The 27,868-nt window shown below is 38.6% G+C and overlaps 2 protein-coding genes and 1 pseudogene across 4 annotated transcripts; 2 read left to right on the forward strand and 1 right to left on the reverse strand.

Annotated features, from left to right (window-relative positions):
* The first annotated feature begins 739 nt into the window (after positions 1–739).
* LOC149025383 (small ribosomal subunit protein eS12-like) lies at positions 740–4,141 on the forward strand. 2 transcript variants are annotated; one of them, XM_089145606.1, is made up of 5 exons: positions 740–803; positions 1,560–1,603; positions 2,516–2,801; positions 3,255–3,320; positions 3,408–4,140. In XM_089145606.1, the coding sequence occupies exons 2-5, from the start codon at positions 1,596–1,598 to the stop codon at positions 3,465–3,467; spliced, it is 420 nt and encodes a 139-aa protein (XP_089001732.1). In that variant the 5' UTR covers positions 740–803; positions 1,560–1,595; the 3' UTR covers positions 3,468–4,140. The 2 variants fall into 2 exon arrangements, with proteins under 2 accessions (XP_089001732.1, XP_089001733.1); XM_089145607.1 differs by having other exon boundaries at positions 781–799; positions 3,408–4,141.
* Positions 4,142–11,636: 7,495 nt separating this feature from the next.
* LOC149025384 (U-box domain-containing protein 45-like) lies at positions 11,637–15,192 on the forward strand (annotated as a pseudogene). Its single transcript, XR_016171729.1, has 3 exons — positions 11,637–12,583; positions 13,114–14,045; positions 14,952–15,192. The product of XR_016171729.1 is annotated as a U-box domain-containing protein 45-like (transcript).
* A 3,096-nt stretch (positions 15,193–18,288) lies between these two features.
* On the reverse strand, positions 18,289–27,868 carry SDF2 (stromal cell-derived factor 2-like protein precursor). The gene is made up of 6 exons (XM_089145609.1): positions 27,460–27,868; positions 27,212–27,352; positions 26,950–27,090; positions 19,192–19,241; positions 18,983–19,112; positions 18,289–18,867 (listed from the first exon to the last, which is right to left on the reverse strand). Exons 1-6 carry the CDS (start codon positions 27,562–27,564, stop codon positions 18,784–18,786), a joined length of 651 nt encoding a protein of 216 aa, XP_089001735.1. The 5' UTR covers positions 27,565–27,868; the 3' UTR covers positions 18,289–18,783.

Below are 27,868 nucleotides of genomic sequence, written 5' to 3' on the forward strand. Positions count from 1 at the left end.
GTCTTTTTTTTTTTTTTTTTTTTTTACATCAAAACATAATCTTTATTTTAAAAATTCAATTTTTTCAATTTTATTCGTTCTTTTTTATTATAAGAACTTTGTTTTACATACAGAACTGTAGGAAAACAAAGAAATGTTAATACATTCTCTTATTGCCCTATTTTTTTTCTTTCGGGTGAATCTATTTTTTTTATTAAAAAATTAAAAAAATTACCGTATTTTTTTACTTAAATAGAAAATTATTGTCACATAAGGCGTCAAAATAACATGACTACTGACTAATTGTTTAAGAATGGGGCTAATTCGAAGAGAGGGTCGAATCATCTTCATAGGGATTCTCTCTTCTCAAGAGTTTTTGATTTCGTTTTGTTTTGTTTCTATTTCGTGGGTCTATCCTAAACAAAAAAAAACAAACCATTGCGCTATGGCTGATGTAACCGTGCAGGTACACAACCAATCGGGTTGGCTTCAGTGCTTGCCTTAACGAGCTTGAATAGTTTTTTTTACTTTCTGAATTACCCACTGAAACCCAAAAACAAAAAAAAAAATGGTCGAGACTCGAGATCATCATTTTACATTTGGACCATAAGTAGTTCAATTTACAAGAATGGGCTTACAATACTTCGAATAGCGTCCTCGTGTCGTGCGCAGTGCAGAAGGGTGTTTTTGTAATTAAATAACTATTCACGCTCGTTAGGGTTTCTTCTACTACGGACTAGGGTATAAGAACACAACTAGTCATTTTTGCCTTGTTTCCTCTCCGCTACGAGATCGAAGAAGAAGGCGCTGCCCCCTCAGTGTAGGTAAAGTACCGACGTCGCCTGCTTGAGTTCTCAGTTCTTCAGCTTCTTCTTGTAGCGTGTATCAGTAATTCTCATTCAGTTTTCTTTAAAAATTTTGTGTTTGATTATGGCCTTCAGCCTTTTCCTTTGATAATAATTATTGTTCTCTGTTTCTTTTCGTTGTTCATATTTGATTGGGAACGTTAGTTGGTCCTGTTTGTTGATTGAAAAGAAAATTCCGGGGTGTTAATTGAAAAGAAAAATCTGTATTTTCTGTTTTTGGTTTTAAGGCGAATGTGGTGGTATTTTAAGTGGAAAATGTGTCAAAATTTTCGAATGTACACATATTGGAGTAGTCCTAGGGATCAATATAGAATCGTAGATCTATCCTGTAGGAAAATCCATTTATGTTGAAGACCGTGATCTGATAATGTTGACTAAGATTCGTTTGTCTCATGAAGAAACCTCCTCCCACTCAGTTGATGATCACCCTATATTTTGTGAGGTTGAACCGTGTGTAGGAAGCTCTTTTGGTCATTCTTTGTCTTTATACAATTTGACTGTTAAGAGAGTTTTCATATTTGATCTCATGATAGAAGTCTACATTTTTGCGGCAAGGTAGTTGATGAAATTTCATCATATCATAAAACAGTGCAAGTTTTGTCATCTTTACAGGATATATATGGAGTCCTTTTTCTACCTGGCAGAGGCTGATTTCAATTATCTGTTCTGGTTTTCCTTTATCTAACCTGATTCATTACCTTTCTTTAATTACAGGAAGGAGATCCTAGATTTGAATTTTCGAGTGCAAAAATGTCTGGGTATGTGGATGGTTCTTGTTTATTGTTTGTATCTCCTGCTGATTATTATGTTTTGCATTACAGTCTGTCATCTGTTTGGTAAAAGTGAACAATGATACTCCTAAGACAGTTTGACGTAATTACAGAACTTTATTCATTGAAACTTTCATTTATGGATTGTTTTCCAACTGAATGTCACTTATAATTGTTGATCAAATGAATAATGCATTTTGCATTTTAAGAGACTGAATGAATTGGCAAGACTTTGTGCCTTCAATCTTCCTTAAAAGCATGGAGAGTTTCTGATTGCAGAGCATTTTTTATAGCCAACCTTCTTGTGGGGTGTCATTTCGGTAGGTTTTTAGAAATGTATTAATAAAATTATTAAGCATAGTATGAAATTTTCTCTACATTCATACAAGGAATAAACTTCTGAGAATGGCAAATAGGGAAGTTGTCCATAATGCTTTGATGGTCAATCTTTTTTGTGACCCTTGCACGTAGGGAACTCTTTTGATTTTACTGACCTATGAATGATAAGCATACTTTCTTAATTTAGCAATGTGTCAAGTTTTGAGTTCATCTTTGTTTGTGGTACACCGTGTTAGGAGTTATTTTGAGTAATTTGGGGCATGTTTTGTAAATTTGATCACCAACTTAGTTCCCATGTCTCATATACATGGTCCATTAAGAAAGATTGCCATGAAGGACCAACCATGGAATATTTGCCTTACCAAATAAATTAGTTATCTTGTAGGCCAGCAAGATCTTTGTAGGCATTTAAAGTTTTAGCCATATAAGTAATTGATCACTTTTTCTTTTACATTTTTTTTCCTCCAGTTTACATTTCAATTTTATCTTTATAACAAAATAAAGGTTGTTGCTATTTTGAAATCCAATGTTTTGATGTATTTTATTTATTTATATTTTCAGTGAACCAGTGGTTGAAGTCGAAAAGCCTGTGCCTGCTCTTGGCGAGCCCATGGATATCATGACAGCCTTACAACTTGTCTTGAAGAAATCAATGGCCCATAATGGGCTTGCTCGAGGGCTCCATGAAGGTGCTAAGGTTATTGAGAAGCATGCAGCACAGCTCTGTGTGGTGGCCGAAGACTGCAACCAACCAGATTATGTAAAACTGGTCAGAGCACTTTGTGCAGACCATAACGTGAGCTTGATATCAGTACCCAGTGCCAAAACTCTTGGTGAATGGGCTGGGGTAAGTATAATTCAGTCCCATGTTTCACATCAGCAATCAATTTTTTTCTGGAAACAACACCCCCCCCCCCCCCCCCCCCCAAAACCCCAACCTGCCAAAAAAAAAAAGAAAAGAGAAAGGAAAAAGGTAGAACAACAAAACAAATTCAGAATTAAAGGGAGTTCCTATTCCATCAAAATTTGTTGTTTCTTGTTTATAGGACAGTACTGGGTTCATTTTACTTGTAGAAATCTTAAATGATCAACAAGGTGGTTCATCACATCAGTTAATTGGGGATTTGCTATATGTTTTGAGGCACATTATGAAGGAATGTTTGAACGTGCTTGTGATTGCATGTGCAGATGTACTATTTATATGTACTTCTTGTCGAAAGATACTGCTAAATAGACTTCATATTCAAGAAATTAATAGGTTTCTTGTTCGCCCCCCTTTTTTCCTTTTTTTCTTTTACAGTTGTGTAAAATTGATGCTGAGGGCAAGGCTAGAAAAGTGGTGGGTTGTTCCTGTGTTGTTGTGAAGGTGAGGGCACATGCAATACATTCGATGTTTGCTCATTTGTGCTTTAGGATTTGGCTGATAAGTTTTTCCTTTTTATAATGTTTGCAGGACTATGGAGAAGAATCGGAGGGTCTTAACATTGTGCAGGAGTATGTGAAGTCACACTAAGTTAAAATAGTAAGGAACTGAATTTTTTGACCTGAGAATTGACAATTAGCTATCTTCCTTTAAAATTTTCCCCTTATGTTTCAGGGATTAGTCAGGAAGTTCTGAACTTAAACAATTTTTGCTGTATGTGAGCTACAAGGGAGAAACTATGGTTCTCCAGAATTTTCATAGTTTAGATTTTGCTTACAACTTCTTGCCATTGATTTTTGTCCTGCTTTAGTTGAAAATTTTGGGGTTGGGAAGTTTTAAGGTTTATAACCAAAAATAAGTGCAAAGTTGTTGCAAGTACAAAAAATCCAACTGTGCCTAGTGTGAGAGCACTTGACTTAGAAAACACTCTTGTAGTTGAATATCCTCGAACTACCATTCTCTAGTTACCCATGCCTGACGACTTCACTCTGTTTGATTTGGGAATCCTGATCAAATCCTAGTCTCTAATCAGTATTGCGGTGACTCTAAGGAAAAAGATACCAGCATTCTCTTACTAAAGATGTGATTCTCTCTTATTTTTTCTCTACCACATGTGGAGATCCGTGACAGTTGGACATTAAATTGAATATATGGGTTTTCCACAATTTCAAAAGTATACTCGCTTACTATAATATTTTCACAGGTCGATTTTCAAATTGAGATTCCACTTATGTTCCTACATGTGTACTTATCCAGTTATCCTATTCTCTGTTTTCATTTCCATTGACCGCACCATGGATACTTTGCATCACTCTGAAATTTTTTCTATTCGTTTTCTTTGTAGAATTTGGTTGTAGTTTTTTTTATCATTCGTCTCAGATCTGTTGTTAACTCCTCCCTCTATTTGAACCCTCCTGTTTGGGCTGGATTTCACTTTTTTCAATGATGCAGAAGCCAATATCCTACATGAAAAGTGTTCTAGTTGGTTCTTTGGATGTTGCATTTTGACATCTGGAAATTTGGTTCGTCGCCAATGTGTCTCTTTAAGTTCTTTGCTAGACGTAAATCAGAAATTTTAATTTGTTACCCGGGTTTTGAGCCTTCCAAATTCGTTGTCAAAGGTGTTTGGATTCAATTACTTTGCAACATTAACATAAAGCTGAGCTAAAATGTGAAATTTCCAAACTAAAAAAAGTTAATCAAACATCAAGATTAACATGAAATTTGTAAATTCACGTAGAGTAATTTGACTGAACTACTTCGATAGATTTGAGTTAAGTAAAAAGTTAATTTTTTAAACCATCATGGATTTGATTTGATTTCATTTCAAATTTCTGAATTCTTGTAACCAAACTGCCCTAATGCTTTAGCAACTATGAGGTTTTTTTTTCTTTCTTTCCCTGTGATTAGCCTTGAAGAGAGTTATAGCTCTAAAACCTAAGGTTATTACTTATGGAAAGCCTGATGGCCAGTGTGAAGTGCTGGAACAACACCAAGTGTCTTCTTTATGAATGAAAACACTACAAAATTTTTATCCTAGTGAATACAAACTTGATGATTTGAGTGCTTGAGATGAGAGGGACCCTATGGCAGGGTGTTCCTCATGACCAGGGCTCAAATTCCAAATGCCAGGCCATCCTTTTACACTTCTAGGGTCACAGATTTCATGCTAAGTCACATCAAAATGGTACATCTTCTTAGTCTTTGGGTCCTGTGTTTTCTTTGGCCGAGGTTAGCTTAAACTCAATTATATTTTGGGTTTTAGAGAACCAATTAATCTTGCTACCAATAGAACAGTGCTGTTCCAAGGTAGGTTGGCAGTTGGCTAATGGTTTAAAAAGCCTCACATATCGCCAGCTAACAGAATGGTAAGAAGAGAGACATAAGGCATCAAAAGTCCCACAGCCTTCCTAAATGTGTTACGAGCTCAAACTCTTCTAATATTTTATCAAACTGGGAAGCTAGGTCTTTTGCATCCAAGGGTTTCTTTGTTTGGATAGTTTAACCTAAAACGAAGATGAGGGTGAAGGTTTGCGTTATTTTCCAATTACTTTTAGGAAGATCTATCGTGCTTCTGTTTGAAAATTGGGCAAATTACATATACACCACCCCTTGTGTTGGTAATGAATTATGTCTACTACTCTTGAAAAAAAGTCAATTACAAATGCTCCATGCTATTAAGAATTGAAAGCTATAAATGGGTAATTCTACTCAGCTAGTAAAGGGGCATTTGTAATTGATTTTTTTCCAGTGATAGTAGATATAGTTGATTATAAACAAGAGGGGTCTAAATGTAATTTATCCTTTGAGAGTTAGGTAAGAAAGAATTGAAGTAAAATTGTCTGGGCACCCCCTGAATTGTGAATAGAACTTCAGTGCTGTGCAATTAATGTTCATCATTGAGCTATGTACAATGAGGATGGAACTAGTGGTTGAGGTAAAAATCTCCACTTCTTTTTTTTTTTTTTCTTTTTCTTCAATTACTTTTTCAACCATACTTGTAACAAAAAAAAAATGCAAAATGAGTAGTCAGAATTTTGACCTCAATTACATTCGATCTTGATCATAAGTAGCTCAGCGCTTTGCATTTATGAAGGTGAACCTTTGAATTGTCATTGCTATCAATTTTATTCTTTCCTTGATCTGAAATTCCTCCATTTGACTAGACTGAGAATAGACAAATTACAGCTGTTGTACTTAAGAACTTGACTGACGAAGGGTAGATAGGGTTTGGTTGTTTTGATAGTTTCTGAAAGGTTTCAATATTCGTTTTTGTTAGGTTTTGGTAACATCACGAAAAGGACTATTGAGTGTAACGCATTGCTTCATACGGATAAAAGTACACAAGATCCAGCTGGTGGATGTCTTATTGGGCAGAAGATGCTGTTTGGTTAGGCAGCTCTTACATTTTCTTTTTTCTCCATGTTTTTTTGGGGTAAAAGCTCCTACATTTCAAGGGAGATTAATCAATAATGTTACATGCCCATGTTTGGATTTTATTATGAGAACTGGAATCTCAAAATCTCGAAGCTGTGCATATTTCATTTTCTTCCAGCTTCTTGATATGCACTCACTGTCTTCAAAATTGAAATACGTTTACCGGGGGTGGTGTTCTAGTGGTCCCAAGCTTACTCCCAAGTCGTTTGGTAAAACTCATGTTTTAGGTTTGAATTCCCTCTGCTCTGTTTCTTGCATTGAACAAGTTGTGTGTTCTTTGGCTTGAGCATGAGTCATATCAACTTCTGTTAAGTATACTAGGCCTCCGATGGGGCTTTGCTGACGGAGACAGTGCTTGCACTGGTAGTGCACAAGGCTAATGCTTGCATAAGTTGCATTCATAAAAAGTCCGAACATTGCATAGCAGGGGGCGCTAGATTACCACTAGTGCATCACCTTTTTTATTTACCTAATATATATATACACTTCATTTTATACTTCATTTGCCAGTCAAGTCAACAGCAATTTATGAACCGTGGGAAACCTTATGAAGACAGTTCCTTATGATGCTTCGTGTCGTACTTCCTAGCCTCATCATAGGAGAACTGTTCCAGCCATTTATCACCTCCTTTTACTCTTCCATCTTCGAGTATCATTTTGTCTCCAATGGTTTATGTTGTTTAACACTTCAACATCTAATGGTACCCACTGCATTAAATCATTCAGATGGTTATCACTCTCAGTCTCAAATCTTAACCAACAACCCCTTTTTAGATTTTTGATAAAGTTTCAATTCCAAATTAAAACGTGGGCCACTGTACAGCTGATGAGAAGCAATTGCAATAATATATTATGATGTTGAGCACGAATGACTGCACCAGTTTGATTGGTTTTCTCTTTTGTGTTTGTGTAAAGGGTCTTTCTGGATCACTTCAGCTTCAGCTTCATTGCTGTAACTCTTCTTACATGAGATGATGGAGTAGGCATTTATTCTATTTAAGAAATAAATAACAAAAAGATAAACATGCATTTATCCCATAAGTTATAAATAACTTTTTTTTTTGGAAGTTGAAGTTCATCGGCCAGCTTGTGCGCACCTTGATTCCATTCTCAGGGGAAAAACGTTGTCTGCAAAGGTTGAACCCACAACCTCTCCACTGAAAGCATGAATTTCCACTTCAGCCATTGGGTTTGGGCTATAGAATACTTGCCATGTGATAGACGTTAGTGAATCATGTGGCATGTTTTAAGATCAAATATATTTCTCATTAGTCTATATCTTTTTTGGGGGTTTTTGTTCTTTATTTAGAGTTTCTTCTTATGTTGATGGTTATGTTAAATGTGGAAAGGTTTTTTTTTCTAATTTTAAGCCAAGGGATTTTTGGGTTATTCCTTATAAGTTCAAAAACTGCTATGTTCTCGGATTTCTTAAAATTTGCCTACAAAACAACATTAGACGTGGGCCGAACGTGCGGTCGGAAAACCACCTCCAAAGGTCAAGTCAGTAGTTGGAACACCACAAAGCTTTGGCTAGTTGCAGAGTTTAATTGAATGACGTTAGTGGAGAGAAAACGATTCAAATATCTTCATTGTGTGTTAACCTTTAGTTTATATTGGATTTACTTTTCATTCCTGATCATTGGATTCGTTCATGATCCTTCTTAGTGGCCATCCAATCATAAGGTTTTTCCCATTTTCCGACATTAGTTGCAATTTCCTAGTATGACACAATCATGGATCCCGAATTTCACGGGAATACTTTTCTTCCCATAACCGTTGGGTTCCTTCTTCTTCATGCTACTTATCGGTTCACCCCTCGAACCAACCCGAGCCCAGTTCAATGTTATTTTATCCTTATCAATTCCAAGAAGAAAGGGAAAAGAAAAAAAGTTAAAGGATCATGGGATTCGACTTTATTATTGTTTTCCAAACTGATACCTATCTTATAAGAAAATTTTGTTAATTTCTATAAACTAAAAATATAATTGTTAAGAGATTGAACGGCAACTTTTCTGTTTCCTTTCACGTTTTTAGGCAAGAAATAGTTTTTCTGTTTATATACATTTAAATAGTTATATATATATTTTTTTTGTTACCAACTCCGGTTTTCAAGGCTTTGCCCTGACTAATCCGGTGTTCGACCTGGGTGGCACACTTAGCTGTGGTGGGTGAGTCTCTCAGCGAGAATTTTTTGCATCCACAAGGTTTCAATATCGGAACCTTGCTTAAGCGAACCAAGCTGCTTACCACTTGGACCAACCCCCGTTGATGAGATGTGGATTTAATTTTTGGGGAAAGTTTAAATATTTATTCTTTCAGAATAAAAAAAATGAACATATTTTAAGGTAAGCAATCACATGAGGAATCCATGGTGGGTCTCCTAGTAATCATGTCAATCAATGTACTTCCACTGTAAAAATTTATTTTCTTACTCCAACATGGTGGAGAACCCTCTTCCCCACCCCTTTTAATCTAGTGTGTGTAATTATTTGATTGACCATCATCCCTAATTATTAGTCATTAGGAAAAGGAAAAGCTAACTAATTCGTATGCAAATCAATAATTAAGGTTCCTTTAAAAGTAAATTAAAAACTTCAACATACTTTCATGGTCAAAGATACCGTCTCTTTTACTTGTCTTCTGCTAAAATGGTTTTATTTGCCATGAACAGAATGGTCATAGACCATATTAGATTTCAAAGATCTCCATATGTCAAAATTTTCTCCCTAAAATTGAAACCTCTTTCTTAAAATCAATCAATTCATTGAATAAAGAAAAAAAAATATTATACTGTGGACCTGTGGTTACTGATCTACAATAATTGAGCCAATTTGCTTTTAACAACTTGCTTGCGTTATGCAAGGACATAAAGGGAGTTCTTGGGGAAGAAGAGGCACTTTCTGATAGATTGCATGTGGATTTTGTCTTATAGGTTTGTTCTTTCTTTGTATTGTAATTAAATTGTGTTTCACTTCTTATCAAAAAAAAAAATAATTGTGTTTCACTTCTTTTAAGGAATTTATAGCTCATCTCCAATAACATATTTCTCTTTGTATCAGTTAGCTTTCTAAGATCATACCTTGTAGGTCCTGTTTATCATTTAAGTCTTGACACTTTGAACATTAGAAGGACAAACTCATCATTTCACCATCTATATAAGTTAAGTTATTTTTTTTCTTTTTGGAGGGGGTGTTTAATATGGTCTACCATAAAAGTTGTAGTCTCTTACATCTGATGAACACATTTATGTGTGAAATCGTATGGCATAAAGCATGCATTTTATACACTTATAGTGGAGCAACCTTGAGTTTTACTGTGTGCGTGTGGATACTTTTAATTTCACAAACATCTCCCATAAGAGTTGTAGTTTCTTACATAGAAGCAGCTAGTTCAAGGAAGTTTTAAGTTTAAGCATCATCCCTCCTCACTTCTCCTTCTCTTTTTCCCATCTCTTGGCCTATGATCCTCAGCCTGCAATGGTGGTGGTTACCAAAGAATTGGTTTGATTGGCAATGATCAACATCTCTTAGTGAAAAATCCCGAGTTTAAATCTCCTTGTGGTATATGAAATAATCTCACTCTCGACTTATAAAAAAATAAATAAATAAATAAAACCAAGGAGAGATCACATTGGAATAGGGCTACAACAGGGCTAGGCGTTTGCAATCCCAAACCTAGTCCTATATATTCTAATCCAAGCTCATTCCCGCTCTAACCGTAATTCAAGTCCAAGAATTATTGTTTTTGGCCCTAAGTCTTACAGGGCCAAGCCAAACCCATTCCCGCCCTAATTGGCCCTAACCATGGCCGTGATTGGCCATATATTTGGCCATGTCCCTAGCCTTAATTGGCCATTTATTTGGCCTTGGCCCTCATTGGTCCTATCATTGTCTTTGTTTCTAATTCATTGAGATCAAGCATCAAGGATAAAATTAAAGCTAGGATTAGGGCCAAAATCAGGTTCAGGATCAAGGCCAAAAATCAAGAACGGGTATGGATAGGTATGGCGGGCCAAAGAGTAATCTCAGGCTCGCCTTGGCCCTAATCAGGACCATAATATTTTGGCCATAATCCATCTTCACGGTCAAAATCTTGAGCCCCCGGGCCGGGAGCAAAGGGCAGGCCAAAAAAGAACAGATAGAGAAGCCCGACGGGCAAGTCTCGGCCCGCCCTTAACCCTAATCAGGACCATAATATTTTGACTCTAACCTATCCTTACGGCCTATCCTTAGGGCCAGAATCTTGAGTTCAGGTCCTATTTTGGTTCAAGGCAAACTTAAACTTGCACCCTTACATCGTATACTAACCTCACCTTCGTTCTTTTTTTTTTCAAAATTTTAGGTGAAACTCTCCGGACCAAAAAACCCCTCACCAACCCCTTCCTTCCCTGAAGTGTGATACCAAAGTTACCAACCCCTTTTGGCTTGATTCCATGTCTCTCAATCCTTACTCCCCTCCCAATTCCACGGGCCCACCACCACGTCACTTTTGTGGTAAAAATCCGTTGGAATCTCCTGCATTTTTTATTTATTTATTATTTTTTCGCCCAAAAAACTGAAGCGGCATTTTCCTTGATATACCGCGTATGATGTTCGCTCCTGCCTAATAAATGCAACGTGGCCTCCCACAGAATTCTGGCCAGAAAAATAAATCCCACCACCGTGTGTCCGCTAACCAAACCTCCTCCAAAATCAGTAGTCATGTCCTCCAGATCAAATCATCGAATCTCCGACTCAGTGGCAATCAGCGTAAATAAACATAAAATGGTGCCTATACGTATAAACAAGAGACACTGCTTCCCAAGATTAGCATTAAGTTTCTCGATTGACTAATCACCAAAGATTAGTAGCTCCCACTGTCCTACACACTCCTCCACACACTTCCACTACCACGTCTCCCAATCCCCAAGCGTTCTAATCCTTCTTTATTAAGAATTAATTTCCACCATTATCCTAATATTATAAATATATTAAAACCTTCTAATTCCATTATCCGTTATCCACACCTCGCGCATGCGCTACACTTGTTTTCTTAATTCGCCCCCACGTTTGCTCACATGCTTAAGATAAAACTTACTTTTTTTCTGCTTAAAACTTGATACCAATCGTGTGGTTCCGATCTTCTCTGACAACTTGGCATTTTCATATGTATACGTATATGGTACGCGCTATACAGTGGATCCAAACGTGACCCAACACTCGTGGATCACGCTTTGTTTATTGTGGAATGGACGGTAGAGATGGTACGATTTCTTTAATGTTTTTTTACCCTTTTGGTAGAAAGAACTCAAGAAGATCGTACAGGTTAATGACGGAGGGGAAGGAGAATTTATATGAGCTGGAAGGCAGAGGGAGAAGAAGCAGCAGAGTTATGGCATGAGCGCGCAAATGCACAATACTCATAAGTCTACCAGAAAAGCAAAGCAGACCAGAGCATTGAAATGGCTTCTTTAAATGGAAGACTTTGTTGGTTTCCTTGGGTCTTCTAGACTTCTAGTACTCTTTTCTCATCGTTGCTTTCGCTCGCCATCACTCACTCACTCTGGCACTATAAGTTTTTATATCTTTATACAGTACAATTCAATAGATCTCTCTTTCTTTATTTCGTACCTTCTGAGGCTCCGTTCGACTTTTCTTTTCTTTCTCAACTCTCAAGGAGCAATGTAGATATTTTCCGACAAATCTGCTGCGAAAACAGGTGGAAAATGACGAAGATTCACCGTAACGATGTCGGATCTTTGGTTCTTGACCGTTCTGGCGGTGGAAATTTTAGGTTATGGTCTTCATTTTCCGGTGGTGCATTTCGCCGGAAACTCTTCGATACAATGCTATGTGGTGTTTCTCGGCACCATTATGATGCTGATGCGGATTTTGTTGAATCACCTGTTGAGAAACCGTACCAGAAGCAACAGCAACAGAAGAAATCGGATTTGAAGAAAAATGCTGGATCGGAGAGGTTAAAGGAGCTTTTGAACCTTTCGGAAGGGTCGGAGACTGGAGTGTGCGAAGTGGAGGTGGAAACCAAAAGAAGGTTGAGGTTTTTCATGAGCTTCAACGAGTTGTCAAGAGATTGCAGTTTGAAGAGGGAACACTACAGAAGGAAGCAGCTCTGGACGTTAGGAGGCTTGCCAAGGATGATCCCGAAGCGAGGTCGATGCTCGCCATGCTTGGAGCGATTCCTCCTCTTGTAGGAATGCTTGATTCTAGTGATCAAGATTTTCAGATAGCCTCGCTCTATGCTCTTCTCAACTTAGGGATTGGAAACGATGAGTAAGTTGAGTTCAGTTTTCTTTCAAATTCATCAGCTTCGACATTCTCCTGTCACACGCTTGTTTATGTGCTTTTTGATTTTTAGTTTCTACGCTTCCAGCATTTTGAGTAGCCTTGAATTATAGTTTTCTCCGAGATCTGTTTTTCGCCTCTTTTTTTCGGGGCCTGTTTTCTGAATTTCATCAAAAAATTGCTAGCAAGTAGCAATGCATTTCTCATGCTCTTTTTCTTCCATACGGATTAGCATTATACTTCGTCTGTTTCTAATTGTGGCGGATATCGCGCGGATTTTGTGACTTCCTGTTTTTTTGTTGATCAAGGTTTTCGTGACTTCTTGTCTTGTTCAATGCTTTTGATCTTTCTTCCGTTCAACGAACGTTACTCTAATTTTTTAGTGTCACACTAGCTTTCAATTGTAGGTACCTTTATTTATTTATTTATTTTACTGCTAATAAGGTTGAAATTCGTTTGGCTTTTTTCACTTGAAGCTGAATGGAATTCCTCTTTCTTCATCTTCTCTGTTCTTGCAGGAATAAAGCAGCTATCGTCAAAACCGGAGCTGTTCACAAGATGCTTAAGCTCGTCGAAAGCCCTGACGAGTCTCCAAATTTGTCCGTTTCGGAAGCCATAGTTGCAAATTTCCTCGGTTTGAGCGCTCTGGACTCGAATAAACCGATTATTGGCTCATCTGGCGCGATTCAGTTCTTGGTGAAAACCCTCCGGAACGTGCACAACAGAAGCAGCGCCCACGCAAGGCAAGATTCTCTCCGAGCTCTTTATAACCTTTCCATCTCGAGTTCAAACATTAACCAAATTCTGGAAATGGACTTCGTCCCTTACCTCCTGAGCATGGTTGACGACATGGAAGTGAGTGAAAGAATCCTTTCAATCCTCAGCAATATAGTTTCAACGCCGGAGGGAAGGAAAGCAATTAGCAGTTCACGGGAAGGATTTTCGATTCTGATCGACGTTTTGAGTTGGACGGACTCGCCAGGTTGCCAGGAGAAAGCGTCCTACATTCTAATGGTGATGGCCCACAAATCTTATGGAGATAGACAGACCATGATCGAAGAGGGTATTGTATCGTCCCTGTTGGAGTTAACACTTCTAGGTAGTACATTAGCACAGAAGAGGGCTTCCAGAATACTGGAATGTCTCAGAGTGGATAAAGGGAAGCAAGTTTCCGGAGGCTATAGTGGGGCTGTGATTTCAGCGCCAATTTGTGGGTCATCGTCTTCTACTGTGCCGAACGGGGAGTCAAAAGAAGGATTGATTGAGGATGATGATGAAATGATGAGCGAGGAGAAGAAGGCAGTTAAGCAATTGGTACAGCAGAGTTTGCAGAACAACATGAGAAGGATAGTTAAGAGGGCAAACTTGCCGCAAGATTTTGTTCCTTCTGATCACTTCAAGACTCTCACCTCTACTTCCACTTCGAAGAGCTTACCATTTTGAGTACCTGGTATGATATCTTCTCGTCGGCATGATTAATTTACTACTATAGCTTATATTTTTCCTTTCAAAATAATCTTTTAGGTCCTGTGGAAACTTGAAGCCCAATCTTTGGTATGATAGATCATGGTTTAGTCTTAAAAGCAGATCTTGTTGTCCCTTATAGGAAGTCCTTACACTTGTCAACTTGTGGGCTTTTGACGTTGTTGTTTAAAAGATGCGTGCGATCTCTATGCGTTCGGATTGTCTTTTGGTGTTTGGACAAGAAGGATCTGCCGAAGTTCCGGTGAGAATGACTCTCAAAACAATTATAATCTGATTCTGGAGAGTCATATTCTTCGGTTCCATAATTGGAGCCTTGGGAGCTTCTTCGGTCCAGAGTTTTAACACCGAAGAGTCATTTTCACCACTTTGGTCGAGATTCGTATTCTGTAATGTAGTTTTTGTACGTATGTATGTCCAAACACCAGATACGTTGGACGGAGTGGTGGTGGCCATCTTTTCCTCTTCAAAATTGGCTTTTATTGTTGGCTTTCATCTTTTGGTTTTTTTTCTTTCTTTCATGGAGAGTCTTAGGATAATTAGTTCAAGACTTGAGATTTGAGTTTCTTAGTAACTGCAGAATCAATTAACAACCCCCCCCCCCCCCACCACCACCTCCTCCCTTTTAGCTCTCTCCCCATGTTTTTCTAAGTCAAGGGTGCTTAGTTTTGTGATCAACCCGGTGAATTTTCTTTTAACTGCCATTTCCAAAATGAAAACGACTGAAATGGCAGTTTTTTCTAGTCTTTCGTTGAAAGAAATAATATACAGTATTAAACAGACAAAAAACTAAAATCACAATTTTCTTTCACCAATTGTCTACCTTTAATGCTCTGCCTTCTATAACCGACTTCTTTGCTCACATTTTTTTCAGGGAGCAGGTGAAAGGGACTAATATCCAAGTGAAAGGAACAGAGTAATAGAAGTTAAAGACAGGTTATTTTTGTTAATATCATGTGTGATTTCTTTCCCTCCCCGCAGGTATATAAATAATGTTACGTCCATTCGCAGGATTTAGTTAGTCACCATAATTTTCCCTCCCTATCGCATTTCTTTTGCTCTCTGTAAAATTTTACCTGTAGTAATTTCATTTGCCCGTGAGCAACTTTTGATTAGTTCTTCATGAACTTGATCTAATGGTGTTTGCCTGATCTGCCCATCAGTTATATGACTATTTTATGGAACAGGTTTGCTATTAGAACTCAGGGTAACTTTTTCCAACAAAATAAAGATACATCATACAAGACCTATTTCCGCAGGTTGAGCTGCCGTTGGTGCAATTGAACTCTAGGTTTCATGGTTCTGGTTGATTTTGGATTTTCTGGGATTTTTCCATTTTCAGAACGATTGACCCCATATATTTTAGCGTTTCCTCTTGTCTTTCTCACCCACACCTTATCTCATCTCGCATATCCAGACTCGGCAATCGATGCTCGGTTTCAGAATGTGCGCTGTAAGTCTGCTAACTTCTCTTCTTCCAAATTGACCCGAACGGTCGTGATCATGGGACACAAGAAAAAGGTACGGTAGTCTTCTAAGTCCTAACCTTAAACCTATGTGTTTAACTTCAATCAAGATCTGCACAATCTCATCAAATAAACAAATCTGGACAAGTGGCAAGTTAGGATGGTCAAAAACCTTACGCATATCTAACTTGAAAGAGATGTAGAATATTTTTCCACCCTTCTGATCTGAAAAGGGGAGAGAAAATCTATTCGAGCAATCATTAAATTGTGGGTAATTGAACACTTAGAATGGTTTATGATCTCATTGCCAATAGACATGTCTGTTTTACCCTCTTGATGCGAGTATGTGGATCTTATTTGATTGATATCTTTTCTAGGACAACACTGGTATTTCATTAAGATTCATCCCCACATACTAATATTAGTATGAGAGGGACCTATCCTCAGAAAGAAAAGAAGAAAAAAAGCACGTTAAAGTAGAACCTGAACGTGGTCCAGGATCAGAGAGATGATGATGCCAAAGCATGATTTAGGGACATGGAATTCATAAGCTTTATGAGATTCGCTATCACCCTCACATTTATTATGACTGTCGCAATGTGAAGATAAGTTATCAGTTTTCTCTTCACCCATTCTATCTTTATTGTGGTTGAATGGGACTTTCAAGTGTTTGGATTTTCGCTGCAACAAGTAGGAGGGTGAAGAGGTATAAAGTCCGACATGACACTTAGCCCAAAAGAAAAAAAAAAAAAAAAAACACTTTGCCAAAGAGAAGATCCATCATTGTGCATGGATTTTCTCATGCTGCCAGCATGGGAGTTTTCCTGCACCCCACCAATCACGGCACAAGAGGAATGATTCGTTTCACAGAAGGCTCACATGCTGTTTGATAAAAGAGAACATTAGCGTTGAGCTCACAATTCATTATCTGAGAGGCTGAGAAGGCATAGGAAAGAATCCCCCTGGCACCTGCTTGTGAATCCTTTTGCTGTAAGCTTTCCCTTCATTTTTCCGCCCTTTCTTTCTTCTTGCAACTCTCCAGCATATTGAACCCTTATAATTAGCCCAATGACCTCTCCCTCATCTTGCATCTCCGAATTGGGTTATGGACCAGAGACCAACAGGTTCACCATCGTTATGATTTCATGGAATCATGTTTCTGTTGAAGGGCTGGGACCTTTTAGTGTTGTCCTGTCCATATTCCTTCACCTTTACTGCCTTGGAGAAAGGAGACCAACAAAGTGGGCTTCGCCAGTGTTGTCCTCTTCATTTCTCTCTCTACCTCGTTTCTTTCATAAACTTCTTTTTAAGGACTGTATGGATTGATTGAGGGTACTTTGGCTGATGCGGGACTCGAATAAAGTGGCGCAAATATAGGTCTCACTGATTTTAGTCTTTTGCGAGAATTGGTTCTCGGTGAGAGCTGGGTTGATGGTTCTCCCAGAACGAGAAAAATTTATGTTGGGTGGGGTCTTACTTTTGCTTGCCTTTTATTATTATTATGACATGACCTTGTGATCTCTCGATCTTAGCTGTATTACATATTTACATTCTTGAAGGATGATCACAACCATAATTGTGTGATTAGCAAACCACCACATATAGAAGAGAAAACCTCAAAGGTTTAGCAATAAATATAAGGTGGGGTCTTTATATTTTGTTTGAGGATTTCAAGAAATTTTTAGGTCACTGTGTCCTCTAATTTTCCACCGACCATATTTATGAGGAATTAGACGATACTAACAGGGACTTTGCTTGGATTATGCGCATTAAATGCACATAATCATCAAGCCAAACATTTCAATCGAGATCTCGGTCCAAATTCAATGACTGAAACTTCTGATCAGGCTTGATGGTCATGCACAAGACCCAAGCCAAATTATACCAACAGGAATGTTGTATTCCTCTAATTTTGACTTGTGGTTATGCCATAACTCAATCGTTGACAATTGGCCCTGATTTTTTTTGAGATACCTATTAGGTGGGTTAAGATTCCCCTAGCTGTTGGGTGGAAATGCAAGGTAGAGTCTGGCTTTACCGATGCATGGCCCTAGCAGGTTAGCCTATCGGTGCTATGGACCATAACTTGCTTTGTTTAAGCAGATGATGGAGAGTACCAAAAGTGTCTTTCACATTATTAGGATTTGACTCACTGTTTTCTGGTTGTTAGTCACACCTGTGGTTGACAATTGACGTGACCGTAATATCAAATAAAAATGTAGATAGAGTGTGAAAGTGAAACCCATTGAAGCCAGTTGTCCATGGCCATGCCTATAGAGTCATTTTCAGGATAGACCGGCCAACCGGCCAAGCGTGATCTAAATTTGGTCGAAATTTTAACTGATTTAATCTCGACTATTGATTTTCAACGGCCGAGATCAAGATTTCGACAGCCGATTTGGTTGGCAGGACTGCCCTGTGCTATTATGGTGTAGATTTGAAGCAAAATCCCACGCATGGATGGATCTAGGTGACAAACCTAAGTGAGATTATCTGGTGGGCCAAACCACCATCGATGACTTTTGGGTCCCCATGAGAACCAGGCCCGGCCCAGTTATTTCCAGGTAATAACATATTAAACATTCATGTAAAGACTACAACGACAAAATGACTATACTTTTCCCGAGGGTGATAAGGATATCCAAACACCTAATTACTTTAATCAGGGTGCACATAGTCCACCACATATTTGGGGGCGGAGGAGGGTAGGAATGGGGAACAAACATGGTTAACAAAAACCCAATGTCTCATGTGGTATAGAGTTTTAAATAGTAATAAAACTATAACTTAAGAATATAATCAAAGTGCACGCAAACTGACCCGTACAAACTTTGGTACTTAAAAAAAAAATGGTTAGGGTCGTCACCAAGGGTGAATGCAATGGACAGAAATAAAGAATATGAGGTTCCCAAGAAGTTTGCAATGGTAAGGTACACTAGCAAGAAAAAGACACATCCAAGGGTTATATAAACTATAAAATCCAAACACAGACACCATATCTAACTTCCATAAGATCTACCAAAAAAGATTGATGAAGAGGTTTCTAGATCTCTACACGGTGAGTGGAAGCTCAAGTCTACAAGCATACAAGGGCTCTCGATATGAATCAGTTGATAGCTAGTTACATGGATTTGATTATACTACTGTATTGCTCCTGGAAGTATGCTTTCAGTACCTATTATCACCATAACCTGTTTCTCTCAATCTTTTTTCAGCATTAGCAAGAGCTGGCAATGAAGTCTACTTAGTTTCAGTGACTGGAAGGTATACTCCTTCTGCTGCCAACCAAACATTATCAGGACGTTTATCTGGCACACCGCAAACCTGTGGGTGTATGAGCATGTCAGCATACAAATTTCCACCAATATGACATTCCAAAGTGAAGAATTTCACATTGATTCATGTGATCTTAAAAGTGGCACACTAATTTTAATCTTACCTCTTGCTGACCTCCAGCTATCCTTTGGTATTTCTTGTCGTGACTGAGTAGATAACCACCGGTGTCGACATGCTGAAGCCTGATCCTTTGGTCTTGCCGCCATGTTTTCCCACTCCCTTCAATCTCAAGCCTGCGAAGAATACATGACGTCATCCATCCCATCAAGAAAGACGTTATGGGTCACTTGAAAATTTTTCCTACAAGCTTACCTCCAATAATCGCCTGTATCAGATGAATCATCTCCTCCAAAGCAGCTAACCTACACGAGCAAGGTAAATTAGATATAATTTAGCACGAGAATTAAGCATATGTTATGCAACATAAGAAAAGGACACAGGATTCAAGCAAAGTGATTGAGTTTTCCAACAAGACCCAATCCCATGCATGAAATACTGTGCATCTATGCTTTGAAGTGTATGGGAACTTTACAGCAAATTGTTAGCCCCTCACCCACCACTCCAACTCCTTACACACATGCACCCCACACACATGTCACACACACACAGAGACAGAGAGACAAACACACACATACACGTATAAAAGAAAAGGCTAACAGAAAAATCAAGAGAATAATAAGCAATCAAGGCAAGGAGGCACACCTTGCATGGATGCACCGGTATGGTTGTGCTTCACGATCGTGTACAGGCTTAGATGGGAGTGAGATTTTGCACAGGGCGTGACAAGTGACAAGTGAGAAGTGAGAACTAATCAAGTTTAAGATTCAAGCGGTAGCACATTCTTGTTGGGAAGTTGAGATATAGAAGCATGATAATGGTTCTAGTTTTGGGTCAACTTTCTGGTTCACACCCATGGTTCTAAGTTCAGATTTAAACCAGCAAAAGCAGTCCCCCTATCATGAGGCATTGTTTCTTACTTTAGCCTCAATCTTATCTTGCTACTTCTAGTAGGTGAGCTCCAGCCTGTAGGGCCTCTTGTCTAGCCCTTTTTTATCTTGCTTGTTAGATTTAAGTCCATATGATTTATGAGTTTTATTCTTCTATCTTTTGTTATCCTTTATTTCTAACTTGAAGTAGTAGATAATATAGTTCTCACACATTAGAACTCCATCCTATCTTATCCTAACTATTGCAGTAAAATTTCAAGTTAGAAATACTCTAAAAGTAGAGGTCTGACAAAGGGAGTTCCTCTTCTGTTCTATTTGTTTGTTTCATTCCTTGTTGAGTTTGGTTTTCATTCTTTTCCATTGCTTTTAAGTGAATGCATTAACCAGCTACAGACCATGATTTGATGATAATAGAGATTTGCATTTGAAGTGAGATTAAGATCTCCCCATCTACCCTCACTATTTCCCCATCTCACCATAACCCTTTTTTCCCCCTCTAGCAGATCACTCCTCTGCCTCCTTCAATAGTTCGATCCAAATTTCAAACCCGATCACCCCCAATTTCTCTTCTGTCTCCACATTGCAGTACCTATTCTTCCCCTTCACTGTTAGACTGCTAGAGGTACCAAAACAACGCCATTCCACAGTCTGATCTTTACTACAAACAGAAGAAGAGTCAGCAAAGAATCCCTCCCCTATTGTTCAATTAAGTAGACATGATCCCAGCTATACCTTGAGACCCACCAGCGGCAGATTCATCTCACCAAATCAGCATCAAATATCCTTTAAAATGGCCAAAATGTGCATGTTGTAAGCATTAAAGACATTGACAAAGGACATGATCATCTCCCAAGATCAAAGTTGCGGAAAGGGGTTTTATGAGGCAAAACATGATTTGCTACCTTGACATGATGCAAAAGTACAAATATTTGCAAACACCAACAGCATAATTTACAAATCAAAATTGTGAAGAAGGGAGGTGAAACACTTGGGAACTACTATTGTATCTTTTTGTATTAACGTGGTACATTGAAGTTTTCATTTATTAAGGATTTCTGAACCTTTGGGAGATCAAGTAGACTGTGATATGTCAGACAATAGCAAAAACAGTTAACAGTGACTTTGAGGGGCCCAACAAAAAAAAGAAAACTAATAACAAAAACTTGACATATTAAAACCAAAGACATGGCAGCAACAGTGATGTGATCCTGGGGTTCAAAAGCCCCTAAACTTGGGCAACTTTCGGCCAACCCAAACAAGTGAAACCTGATGGAAAGGATCATTCTCAATCCTGCAAATACAGGGAAGGATCCCTGTAAATGTCCCCATTTAGTTGGAATAACGCTGAGAAGTGATTGTAGCTGTGGTTTAGGGTATGATATGGATGAGCGAGACACATTCAGGACGCCATTAGAATCCAGTCACAAGTGATGACCAGTCCACAACAGAATCGATAAATTCAGGTCCAGCAATGCTAATGCTTCAATTGATTCTCAGCTTTGCAGGAAATTCAGAATAATAAAATAAAACAAGGAGGAAATAAAAAGAAAGAAGATGGGGTGCTCTATAATCTATATTAAACTTCAGTCACCCACAATCTTACACATACTTTCCTGCAAAGAGAAGCACAAAGCTATGTTTTTCTCCCCTTAATATCATTAATTCAATTTACAAGGCCATATCCGATCACAAATCAGAAACTTATACAGAAGACTCAACTCAGAAGGAAAGTGATGCCGATCTGCGGTTCCAAAATCCAACAAGGAATGCAAACAGGCCCATGTGATCAACCAATAGCTCATATCTATTATCCAGTGAATCTCGTAAAAGAGCGAACCCAGAGCCAGAAGCTTACATACAAAGTGTCCAGGGCAATTTTCCTATGCAGCATCATCCCAGTAATTTTGCTGAGAGGCTGTTTCGAAGCCTTGACCACAGGCTACAACTGCACTCCTGTGAATTTCATAATATATCAGAAATTTCATGGGGGCCATTAAGCAACCCCTCCACTCCCTTATACTTATTTTTCAAGCAACCATCTCCATATTTACCTCTTCTTTTCTTTCTTTCCAAGTGTGCAACAATCATTTCTAGAAAACATTTTCACAACTCCAGAAGCATGCCATGGTAACCATGGTTGTGAACTTCACTAAACGGCTTCATTATAGATCACATTGTGGTTCATGGTTAACAACCATAGGTGGAGTGTCAATATCACAGTACACCTTTTATCTTCAAGTTGGACTGGTACTTCAGCTCCAATATTGAAGCTAGACTAGAATACTAGGATATCTATTCCTATAGCAGTTATGTTTCACTTAGATTACAGTCTATCATATAACCTCATTTCTCTGTTTCTCTCTCTCTGTTCCCAGCTCTCTTCTTCTTCCCTTTAAGATTCTGGTTTGATTTCTTTTGTCTTCCTTACAGGCTTCAACATCATTATTCAAATGTTACTGATCCTATAAAAAAATAAAAAAATTCATCAAAAGTCAGCTACCTGACAATCTCAATGGGAAGCATATCAATTTTGCACATTCCAAAGGATGACTTTTGTGGTTTCCCATTCTGCTGGAAATGAGTAAAGACCTGATCCACTTTCACACTAGATACCTCATGCTGGTCCAGCATAGGCTACTTTTCTTTGGGCCACTTTCATACAACAAACCTACTGCTCCTCCCCACTGTAAAGATGCGAGGAAGAGTTCAAACCAAGGACTTCTAGGGCATTGATCCAGGAGAGCTAGCGAAGCACATTCATCGGGAGATGAATGTTTTCAAGAAGGGGAGTATTGATGTATCTACCACCTAGGCAGCCCCAAAAGAGCCTAGAAGTGGCCCAAGACCATCCAGAATAGGGATCAAACTAGGGGGCCCAAATCTGACCAAGTTGCAAAATGGTCATTTTCACCCCTCAGGATTGAGTCTCTGTCAGTAGGGTTGAGTTCAGAATAATTTCTGATTTTTTTTTCTATTCCATTTTTTAATTTCGAGTCTTAGTAGTTGAGTTAATGTTGGTCTTTGATTGTTAGTTGGAGTTATTAGTAGGTGAGGATAGGGTTCCCTAATTTTTGGAACCTTATTTGAAAAGGAGTTCTATTTTAGTTAAGCTCTATTTAAGTGGATAATTGGACACCAACTTAGTACAGATTCATTAAGTGAGTCTAAGAAGGTCAGTGCAGGGTATAAATAGCCTAGTTATTCATGTAATTTTTCAGTTTTTGAGTTAATGAAAATTATGAGTTGAAGAAAGACTTGAGAGAAGTCATGGGATCCCTGGGAGGGTGACTTGTGGCTGAGTTTTGAACTTTGTTTCTGCAATTTTCAGTTTCTTCTTCTACTTCCAGCAATCAAGCAACATTCACAGCTTTCCATCTCAACATACAAGTAAGCTACAGCCCCTATTCCAAACCCTAGAAGCCATCTCCCATCCCCTCCTTCCCACGTTTTCAGATCCAGCCCCAACAAGGATTCCCTCATTCTAGCGCCAAAACACCCCATTATACCCTTCTTAGGATCACCCAAGCCTGCTGAACAAAGATCTAATCTTAGTTTCTGCAAACCTACCTTCGTTAGTTTCTTCTAGAAATTCTGCACTTCATCTTCTTCGTAAAGAAAGTTGCAGAATTCTTAAAATTCCAGAAAACCCTAATTCCTTCACACCTTAACCCTTCTTCCCCTAAATCAGTTTCTAAACTATAGATTAGAGGCACTACCACTTCTAGACTGCAGAACAACAGCCCGATTCCCCAAACCCTAACTCAACTAGGATTCAAAATTCAAGTTTGAATTTTGAATCCTAATAATATTCAGGTTTGATTTATCATATCCAGCAGCTATATAGGCCCTTTAAACCCTAGCCGAAACACCTAGAAGCCCTACAGTGCTGGTTCTTATTTAAGAGGGTCCTGGATATCCAACCCTAAACCCTGGGTTGCATCACTCCCCTTCCCTCTTCTTACCCTTAATTTGTTTCATTGAAACCCAATCAGAACCCATCGAGTTAACACCTAATCCTGACCTCAGAAACCTATATTCCAAGAAGGGACATTCATCAGTTTGATCCCAACTTTCAGTGAAAGATTCCCCTCTTTAACTCGTCCATTTGATACCTATTACAGTCCCAGCTTTGATACCTAAACTTCATTAAAGCTTCAACTGCCTGAAACCCCCTCTCCTTCTTAGGGAATCAGAACCCCCCCCCCCCCCCCCCAAAAAAAAAAAACTACTCTGCCCTACCTCTACCCAAAACCCAGCCCAAAGGAGCCCCTTTGGACCCCCACAGACCTTGAATTCCTAATTCTTCTCAACCACCCTTCAGTTTGGGAAATCACAAACAGCCATCAGAACTGATGCAGTAGGATCAAATCACCTCCTTAACCCTTTCATCACTGTCCCAAAGTTACAGCTGAACTGAATAGGTCCCTTAAAACCATAAACCAATTCCCCTTTGTGACACCCAAAACCCTAACCAACATTGATTCTCGTTACAAGATCTTGGTTTTGACCACCCCCTAAACTTGAGGCTACATCGGCACTTTTCTTGGAAGTTATAAATCAATATCAGCAATAGAAATCACAATTAATTGCTATTCTCCCTTAGATGAGAATACATATCCCAAAAAAATGAAGTTCATTCCAAGTTTGCCGTCTGTTTTTCCTCTTCCCAATGCATCTATTTTTACAAAGACAAAAGAAAAGAACCAGAAACCATAGAGGGAGAAGTAGAGGAGCTGGGAAGAGCACTGGACCATAGATGATGCTTCCACAAAGAAAATATGAGAAGACTGTTTTTGGCATGTTGATCAAGTGCTCACTTTCTGAATGCTTGATGGGTTCAAGTCTGAAACAGTGGTAAGGTTGCGTATATATTGCTAAATGCAGGAGCATTATGCACTGGGTATGGCCTTTTTTGACAAAGGGTATATGAAACTAACACCTAAAAGCTCATATCTAGATAATCTTAGAACCTAATTACTATAGGAAATTGGAACATAATGCCACCTAAGAATGAGCTCAACGGTATAAGTAAAAACAAGGTTGAACTATTAATAGATCATCTTTGACATGAACTGATTACGGATAGTTACTGAAGTAAAATGGTTAAAAAGAAGTGACTAACATGGGAAACTGAATCACCACTTGTCTGACTGAAGTCAAATTGAAGGTTAGGATCTGATGAGTTTGTTAACTAAGAGAAACATAGAAAACAAACAATTGTAGTGTTTGCCTCCATAAAAGTAGGATATCAGGCAGAAAATTGATGTATATTTTTATGGTTGTCCTAATGCATAATCCTCTTAACTCTTTTCTGCAACAAATGGATCACTAAGGCTATCCTCCTCCTCCATTAAGCTCTATTGAAGGCAACATCAGAGTTTGTCACTTGATACAATCCCCTTATTAGAGAATGCTGGATCCTTTTGTATGGTTATGCACTATCTAGTGTATAAGCTATGCATTCCTTAGTTCATAGTTATCTCCTAAATTTTGCTAAGGTCTTAACTTGACTGTGACAAAACAGCACACCCAGTTTAGAAGGCTCCCACCAACTTCCATTTCCACACCTGGTGACGGCATATGTCCCTTATTCTCTGCTACTGACTCAGGTCGCCTGAATGCAGACTTCCGAAATATCATATATATCCCAACCAGGTTGCCAACTGCCTTATTACCTAGCTTATTAATGCTGCAACATTAGGGCTTTATATCTCTTGCACACTTAAACAGTCCAAGCTAAGATTTTAGGAGGTAGCCACTGTTGGTCAGTCTAGAATTGATTACCTTTTATTTTTGTAATCTGCCTATTTCTCTATAAGCCATTGTTTGAAATCTGAAACCAGCACCTTTATAAATGTTACTTGTGGTCCTGCCTGGGGCTAGGTCGCTTCTCATCCAGCCTTACATCAACGTACTAACTGCCAATATCTTTTATTAAGAAGAAAAAAAATTTACACATAATGTAAATTATTTAAATTCACCGAACAGCTTCCATAAAAGTACTCCAGGGCATTACACTATGTATTACTCCACTGTGGAGCTTCATACCCCATATCTTCGTTCAGGCCATGCCTGGCAGGAGTATAAGCGAAAGAAGAACACCATTATTCTCTATAATGAACCAACTTAAATAAACAAAATCTAGGAACTCTTGCTTTAACTGCTGAGCCCTTAGGAATAAATAAGAAAAAATAAAAACAGATGAAACTCAGGATAAACATCCATCAATAAGCACTCCTTTTTAAACTGGTTCTCCTTTTCTTTTTTTTTTCTTTTTTGGTTGAAAATGTATAGTATTTCTAGAGTTAGAATTGGGCTTCTGCCATCAAGATACACTCTGTTGATAGAAAGAATAAGCTCACATGTTCTAAAAGTATTTCACGTTCACTCTAGAGGACACTTTAGGACCTGCTTCTTGCTTTCCTTCTTCAAGTGAATAAATTCAATCATACTCAGGGTAGAAGAAAGGGTTTTGGAATCACATCATTTCTCAAGAGGCATTATCTCTAGTACCAACAGGCAAATGTGGAAAAAAAAAATTCTCCCATCAATTTGGAGAATCGTAAACATATTAAAAGAAGCACCTTGCCGTCATGCCTAGAGCCAAGTGAACCTATGTGGAACAAAGAGCCAAGTGAACCTATGTGTAACAAATTAACCAAATACCTGGAAATGAACACAACACAGTGTTGGATACTTACGTTTGCAATTTTGTCTGTTTCAAGACTACAATAATATCATCCCCCTCCTAATGTCAAGAAGCATTCACGGTAATATAAACACACAAACTGCACATCAGTGATGTCTACAGAACACACCATGCAAAATACATCAACCACCAACAACTCTGACGTGCTTTTAATATGATAATTCTTCTCAACGTTGGAACACACTAGTATTCACGCAAAATATTCCTCTCAAAACACGAGAATTTGTTTAAAAAGTAAAACCAGATCCATTTCTCCCACATAGATCCATATCTTCAAAATGCAATAGTACATTGTTTCCAAATTCACACTTAAATAAGATGCTATGGTTTCATTATAAACAAATTTGCATATTCAAATATTTCTTCACAGTGTTTCCTTCATATAGTGAAATATGAGTACGTATAGTAACCAACCTCGAGGTTGCCCGATATTGGTGATGCGTGGAGGTGGCTGTGCAGCCATTTCCGCGTTTTCATGTGCTGCAACCTGATAATATTTCCACTTTTGATTCTATCACCTTGTTTGGCATTTGTGTCTGGCACAGGCTTAACGATCTGCACAGGAAGCAAAACAATTAAACTCAAAACCCCTCATGACAAATAGAAGGGGGGGGGGAATTAGCGGGTCAAATCAATATCTTTGGAAAAAAAATTGGGCAGGGATTGCGGAAGATACCCAATAGCTATTCGAGTCATCAACATTGGGAAATGAAGTAACCGATTGTTGTCCACTGCCAGAGCCGTAAGGCACATCATGTGAATGCAGCCGGAACCTCGTCCTCTCGTGCATCAACTTAAGCACCGTCCCATACGTAACCTAGTGAAATGAGAAAAGCAACAAAATGAAAATTTTAAACTTACCAACTAATTCACAAATTAACCAAAAAAAAAAAACAGACTAATGAGGAATTTTGTGAGCTTCACCTCGACACCTTCAGATTTGGCAGCAGAAGCAGGAGAAGGAGAGGCATTATCCAAGTCAAGACCGAGGTAGAGGAAAATAGCCAGGGCAAAGAAGGAGACAGCCATGAAAAAGAGGAATATGATGAACCAGGTTTGCTGCCAGAAAGGGAGATCGGAGTTAGAAGGAGGTAATGAACCTCTGTAAACAATCCGAGTCGGCCTTGAAACTGGGGTTTGTGGAGATGAAGAAGAGGATGAGGGTTTCCTCCGAGACAGGCCCTGCGACCCTGAAGAAGCCACGATTCGCTATGTTGGAGACTCGAATCGGATCTTTGAGATGACGAACTCTTCCCCTCTCAGTTTGATCTCTCAGGTTTCTCTATCTAGTTGTTCTAACTTTTTCTCTGGTAAATCGAACTCCCAACTCGTT

This window comes from Hakea prostrata, chromosome 2 (assembly GCF_041222555.1).
Source record: "Hakea prostrata isolate BN-2017 chromosome 2, UWA_Hpros_2, whole genome shotgun sequence".
In the NCBI taxonomy this organism is placed as follows: Eukaryota; Viridiplantae; Streptophyta; class Magnoliopsida; order Proteales; family Proteaceae; genus Hakea; species Hakea prostrata.

Coding starts and splice junctions, on each gene's coding strand:
- LOC149025383 (XM_089145606.1), top strand. Junction 2,802..3,254: donor CTCTTGGTGAATGGGCTGGG/GTAAGTATAATT, acceptor TTTCTTTTACAG/TTGTGTAAAATTGATGCTGA. Junction 3,321..3,407: donor GTTCCTGTGTTGTTGTGAAG/GTGAGGGCACAT, acceptor TAATGTTTGCAG/GACTATGGAGAAGAATCGGA.
- SDF2 (XM_089145609.1), bottom strand. CDS start 27,564: ATGGCTGTCTCCTTCTTTGCCCTGGCTATTTTCCTCTACCTCGGTCTT. Junction 27,091..27,211: donor ATGACTCGAATAGCTATTGG/GTATCTTCCGCA, acceptor CTTCCTGTGCAG/ATCGTTAAGCCTGTGCCAGA. Junction 18,868..18,982: donor TAGCTGGAGGTCAGCAAGAG/GTAAGATTAAAA, acceptor ATACACCCACAG/GTTTGCGGTGTGCCAGATAA.